At 37.3% G+C, this 6,741-nt stretch overlaps 1 protein-coding gene across 1 annotated transcript; it reads right to left on the bottom strand.

Annotated features, from left to right (window-relative positions):
* Positions 1-289: 289 nt before the first annotated feature.
* On the bottom strand, positions 290-5,925 carry LOC119796283 (ecto-ADP-ribosyltransferase 5-like). Its single transcript, XM_038304775.1, has 5 exons — positions 5,791-5,925; positions 5,559-5,641; positions 4,760-5,475; positions 3,106-3,159; positions 290-526 (listed from the first exon to the last, which is right to left on the bottom strand). The coding sequence occupies exons 2-5, from the start codon at positions 5,616-5,618 to the stop codon at positions 451-453; spliced, it is 906 nt and encodes a 301-aa protein (XP_038160703.1). The 5' UTR covers positions 5,619-5,641; positions 5,791-5,925; the 3' UTR covers positions 290-450.
* Positions 5,926-6,741: the final 816 nt, after the last annotated feature.

Here is a 6,741-nt window from a genome sequence, read left to right as displayed (position 1 = left end):
GTGTGTAATACATTAAAAACATGCTTCAGATATGAAAATATCTTCATGTGTAACAGGTGGAAAGACATGCCACAGGTACAAACATTGTTCTGCATGTCTTCCATATGTTACATTTTGAATACATGTTTAAATGCATTTCTATCAGTTTTAATTTCGCTACAGTTATTCTTATTGGTAGCTTTGCTTTCATTAAATTTGGAACATGTAGCCACTTTAACTTTTCAAGATGGCACAGATAGTGACATACCTCCATGTTATCAAATGGGTTCTACACCTTAACTTGAAGTGGTTTTTTTTTTTTACCACTTTTATAAACACAACAAAGAAAGAACATTGTATGAAAGTTGTTTTCAGTTAATTGATGGCTGTTTCCAGGGTACTTTTTGTTTTTACAAAAACAGAGCTTTAATTTTCTTTTCCAGTGATTTCAGAGTCAGCGATTTCTTTCTCTTAAGGACACATGGAAAGCATTGCTAATGCCACAAGTAGTGGAAGGAACAAATTGTTGGAGAAGTCAGCTGCAGACCTGTAGGGACAAAAGAAAAGTGGGTTTGGAGATCTTAGAACAAACAATGATTTAAACACACAAAAAGGTGTTTTCAAATAAGTTGGAAGTGTATTTTTTTATACAGCAGACATGGAAAATGTTCCACTGACTCATTTGTTTTAATACCAGAATTTGCACATATTTGAAGAATGTCTAAAAATAAGCTCTACAGCAGACCGCACTGGGTGTGGTTAGATCCTATAATCCTATCCGAGCTGTCCTTGCATCTTTCCTATTTTTCACTGGCAGGACAGTAAAATAAGAGCTCTCAGACGACCAATGCATTTAAAGGAATAGTACACCCAAAACATGATTAGCCTTCATTTTCTACTCACCCCCATGCTGAACAACACTCTGGAGTACTTTTTTGATATCTCAAATGCATCTGGAGATCTGGGAGGCTTCTTGCTGTCTGCTGACATTCAAATAATGGAGGTCTATTGTGCCCGAGACAGAAAGGTCCATAAAAGTCCACAAAAACGTGTCAATATTCCTCCATACTGCTCGTCCAATGTATTCCAAGTGTCCTGAGTGGGTAGCATCCAGAATTTACTCGAAACGAAGTCATTTAGAATGTTTTTAGAGCATAAACAGTAGTGTATAGGATTTCCTGAAAGCGCGCACATGCGCGTTCACGACGCTACGGAAGCCGGCAGACCAAACCAGCACATTCAGCTCGGCAAAGAACTCGTGCTCTTCCTCAACACTGAAGTCCTCAGACATTTTTCTTTCGTTGTTTCTTTCTTTGCACAGGTAAACAGCACATTTCTTCTTCTACGCTTGCATTATTGGCAGAGCAGACGCTGAATGCGCACTTTCATCTGGCTTGGTCTGCCGGCTTCCGTAGCGTCGTGAACGCGCATGTGCGCGCTTTCAGGAAATCCTATACACTACTGTTTATGCTCTAAAAACATTCTAAATGACTTCGTTTTGAGTAAATTCTGGATGCTACCCACTCAGGACACTTGGAATACATTGGACGAGCAGTATGGAGGAATATTGACACGTTTTTTGTGGACTTTTATGGACCTTTCTGTCTCGGGCACCATAGACCTCCATTATTTGAATGTCAGCAGACAGCAAGAAGCCTCCCAGATCTCCAGATGCATTTGAGATATCAAAAAAGTACTCCAGAGTGTTGTTCAGCATGGGGGTGAGTAGAAAATGAAGGCTAATCATGTTTTGGGTGTACTATTCCTTTAAGCCGTGGGTTAGAGGCATCATCAGAGACCAAGCCCCTAGGAGATGAACAAAAAAATTAGAAATTTGGAACGACAGAAAATACACTTTCATACTATATCTCTGTTTGCTATCTCCACTTTCAAATCATTACTCTCCAATTAAGAGTGTAAGCCAGGTTTTTATTTTTCAAACAGGAAGCAGCTCCTGGTTCTTTAAATACATAGCACTTTATGCTTTTAGCTTGGGACTGGAACTAACTAATAATTACTTCCAACAGTGATAGGAAGTGCTTACTTTTTGATATGTTTATTCGTTTAAAGCTATGTTCTGATCACATTGTATTGGATTTGCAGTTATTTGTAAGACAAAAGTAAAAAGTAAGTAAAAAGGTGATTCAATTAAGAATCATAACAGCTTTTATGTTATTCACTGGCGGAACCCTCAACAATTGGATCTCTGAGTTGATCAATGTATTTAGGTGCTGGGTTGCCTTTCCTGAGAGGCCTGACTTGGTTTTAAGGACAAGTTTAGCCCAAGGAAATACACAGGATGCAAACGAAAATAGGGGGGAGCACAAATTGTCTAACAAAAAGTTGCTTTAGCACAGGTTCAACGATTTAACAGAGATATATATTGTGTTAAAGTTTAAAGAAACTATTAAATTGTTAATACATTAACATAAACACATATGTCATACATTTAATTCAAAAGTGAGATTGTTTTAAGCAAACCTGAGTGTTTCTTGTCACCTAATCCTGACCTGTTCTGCCTCTCACCACTGAGCCTGCCTGTTCCTGTTCTGATCTGTTTGCCTGACCTGTCTTCGGACTCCTGCTTGCTTCTCTGTTCTCCGGGACTGCAGCATCTGGGACACCTTGGGCGGTGCCTGCCGCATCTTGTCAGCAGGCCACTGTCTGGATCCTACCTCATTCTCTGGGCATGGATTGTACTCTAAACCAGGTCAGTAACTAATTTGTTCTTATCATCCTCCGTCAGGTTATCGTAATCACTAACCTGTGTTTGTTCTCTCCAGAATTTCCTGCCCTAGACGCTCTAGCCGCTGCTACTCCCCTCTGCCAGTTTTAAATAAATGCCTTTTGAATTATGCCACCGTCTGTCTAGCCTGAATACTGGGTCCTCTGCTCTGAGTCCTGACAGTAATTGTTTTATAGTATTGTGGCCCTATTCATCCTCCATACAGATAAGGTATATTATTTCAAATGCAGTACTTTTAAACCAATTCAATAAATGAGATAATGATTCATAAATCTTTCCTAACTTCATTTTAAAACTATTTTAGATAGCTATTTTGTTGATGTAATCACTACTTTTACTCATTAGAGCCTTGGAAGTAGTGACCCTTTCCTTAGACTTACCCTTCCAATAGTGCTTTATCTTCTTTCTCTCCCCGTGTTCCTCTGTCTTGATCCCTACAAGTCAATATGGAAGTGATTATTTCATGTATATCTCCATCATCAACCATCGATGATAATCTTAATAATTTCAGTTCTTTTTTGACATTGTGGAAGCATCTGTGTGTGAAGTGAGAAACAGTTAATGTTTCAGAAGGAAGTCCCCCCAGATATAGCAAAATGATGCACACTTAGCTCTATAAACAACCAGGGCCTTCAAAATGCATTTTAGGATATTTAATAGCCTAAGCAGCATTCCCTTAAAGCTGGATCATAACTTTAAGAGAGCCATGAGAGATAAGAATTTATCCTGTTATCTAGGGACTGGAATGAATTAATTGTTAGAAGTGGGTGGTTTGTTTGCTCATTTTAATCCCTCAAAATCTGTTCTCCTAGTTAATATTCCTCAATAATCGGTAAAATCTTGTCTGAAATTATTACCACCATCTTTGGTGCAGAATTAGCATAATATTTTTGTTCCAAAAACATTTAAAGAAAGAAATCCAAAAAACACGCAGCAGAACATAACGGTGAGATTAAACGCAAACACAACACCATATCATGTTGCTGGAGACAAAACCCCCAGACCAAGGGTGTAACTTTGTGATAAAAGTTGGTGGGGACACCTGGGGGGTGGGTCAACCTGAACGCTTTCATAACGAATAACAGCTGATTCCGATGCCAAAATCAATATATCATGCATTCCTAGAATTACAACTTCAATTCTATCCATCCATCCAGAAAATTATGGATATGCTGCATTTTAAATACAGGACAGGATATCTTTTTCTTGTAAACTTTCTGGTAAACTTGGAGATATATTTTTAGTGCATGTTGCATATCCCAGTAAAATTGTTTCTTGCTTTAAATCTGCAGCTCTTCCTGCTTCTCTCTGAGCTCTGTTTAAAAAGATTATATACCCCTTTACTAATATAATGATGCAAGAAACAAAATTTCAAGATATGTAGAAGCTCTGCAGTCTGATTCTGTCTATTCAATAAGAAAACATTTTAACCTGTAACTGGGAGTCATGGTTCTCTGAGAAGCCCAGCTAGTTTTAAACTAGTAAAGAGGAACAAACTAAGTTTTCTCAAGCTTCTTGCATTGTATTACAAACTTGTATAAATTTACAATCTGCAGTCAGCTTGACTGTGTGCTCTATGCTAAGAGATGTTATCAGGAAAGACTGTTAGTCTTTATGAACAATTCCAAAGGTTGGTTAACTCCTCACTGATAGAGCTCCCTTTTGCTATGAAGCAAAGGGAAACTGACAAATATTATTAACCAAGATATTACCATATTTTAGATAATAGAGACAGTTTATATTTGTTAATTTAAACTCATACTGGATTTCTCAACTGTTTATTTACTAAAAACAAAATAATAATAATAATAATAATAAAAAAAACAGGCATTAAATTAAAAACCAACATATTTTGTGGTGGGAGGGTATATTTAAGGGAGGCTCAATATAGGCTCGTTAGATTTTCAGAAACATATTGTATGTTAACTACCTTTATTGAACTAAGGTAAAGATCCCATGGATAATTCCGAGATTTTTTACTTTGTTTTAATGTGGATATCTGTTGAACTTTGATGAGGATGCAGTTCGTCTTACCTTGAAAACATGACACAGTTGTGGTTGCCTTTTATTGCAGAATGGGCCAAAACAACTTCAATGAACTCATCACCATCCTTATTCTCCTTTTCAGCTACGGTCTCTATGTTGAAGACTTCAGCCGGAGATAGGAGTATTTTACCAAGATATCTCTGACAAAGCTGGTCCCCCAGGTCGATGTAGAAGCCAGTTTTTATTTTAAGAACAACTTGGTCTGCATAATCAATCAATCCCAAGTCTGTTTCAGCAACGATGAAACTTGCAAACCTTACACTTGAGTTTGGTTCTTGTTTTATTTGCTCCTCCTGGACTAAATATACCTCCTTGCATTCCTTTGGCTTCAACAACTTCATGGAATCCATCAGTAGGAAATGAAGGGCCTTGAAATGAAAGTCATTTTCATATGTGGTAACATTTATCATCATCATCTTCACTGCATTATTCAGCTCCTTAATAAAGTCTCTATCCCCGTAGTGGTAGACGGACAGGGCAGAGGTGTGCTCTTTATTTCCTCCAGGGATCTTTGATGAACAATTTATTTTTGTTTTCTCTTGCTCCCATTTGTTCCAAGCTTTCTCCAGTTTTTCACTTTTGCCAAGCTCTTGTTTTAAAATGTCAGGATTAAACTTCTTCATGGCTTCTTCACGGCATCCATCATAGAGATCATCAATAACAGCAGAGGATGCATTCAGCAGTTCTGACGTACTGAGATTAACCTTAAAAATAAATGATTACATGGTGAAAGGATTTTATGGAAATCTCTGGTTTTAAACAGTTCCTGAAAAAAACACACACTTACTTGGCTGTAGAAAGACAACCCAGTCAGTAAAACCAGACGAATTCTTTCCCAGGAAAGCATGTTAGGCAGTGGAGTTCTTTAAACTGCAGGAACAGAAAGAAAACCGTCCTTACTAAGTTAGAATGAAACACATCTGAATTTTAATCAAATGCCAAGTTCTTAAGAGCTACAAATGATCAAAAATCTGATTTCCCTGTGCCATGCAGCTAAATGTACAAAGAGACGTACATACCTCAAGGAATTTGAAGAAAAACTGAAGGGTAACTTTAAGGATCCTTTTTATGAACCTCAAACTACAGTGGACTGATTGCTTTTGCAGAGCTTAGGGAATACTTATCTACTGATGTAACTCCCTACTTTTTCCTGTGGAAGGAAACCCGGTTAACAACACACAGAGCTGTTCTTCCAGAATTTGTCTTCTCACGGGAAAGAATCTCTTCAAAAGTATTTAAACACTCCCTTGAGACATTTTTTTTCTTTCTTTCTTTTTTTTTCTTTTTTCTTTTTTCTTCTTTCTTTCTTTCTTTCTTTCTTTCTTTCTTTCTTACTTTCTTTCTTTCTTTCCTCCTGCTGATCAGTGCAGTGAGAGTTCTAATAAGAGGGTATAAAGTTATAACACAATGCACAATGTTTTCTTTCAGTTGTTTTATTTTCTTTTTTTGGCAAAATGAAAATAAACATCTGTGCATGATGGAAAATTAAACTCAGTCCTTTTCCCAGAATCCAGGTGTAGGTAAATCTTGGTAAGTTTGTTGTTTTATTGTAAGAAAAGATAATTAGTAGAGGCTCCAAATTATTTGAGGGTACCTTTTTTTGTCTATCCTATTTCAACGGGGGGAGAGTGGTTAGGGCATAGGGCTTGGAATTGTGAGTTCAAAACCCACTCCTACAGACTGCCACTCTGGGTCTCTGAGCAAGACCCTAACCCCTGATTGCTCCCCGTGTGCTGCACAGTGGCAGCCCACTGCTCCTCAAAGGGGATGGGTTAAATGCAGAGAGTTAATTTCTCCATTGTGAGATCAATAAAGTTCAATTAAATTTAATTAAAAGAGTTCTTCATCACTAAATTTAGTTTCATGTACACTGATCAACTTAGATGGCACAATTTGTACAAACATTTATTCATTTTTTTAGTGTAAATCTTTTACCCAACTAGAAAAAAACAAAACGTAGAAACTAAAAA

This window comes from Cyprinodon tularosa, unplaced genomic scaffold (genome assembly GCF_016077235.1).
Source record: "Cyprinodon tularosa strain WSP-4 unplaced genomic scaffold, ASM1607723v1 ctg540, whole genome shotgun sequence".
In the NCBI taxonomy this organism is placed as follows: domain Eukaryota; kingdom Metazoa; phylum Chordata; class Actinopteri; order Cyprinodontiformes; family Cyprinodontidae; genus Cyprinodon; species Cyprinodon tularosa.
The sequence above is the reverse complement of the archived record's forward strand: the minus strand, read 5'-3'. Positions and strand labels throughout refer to the sequence as shown.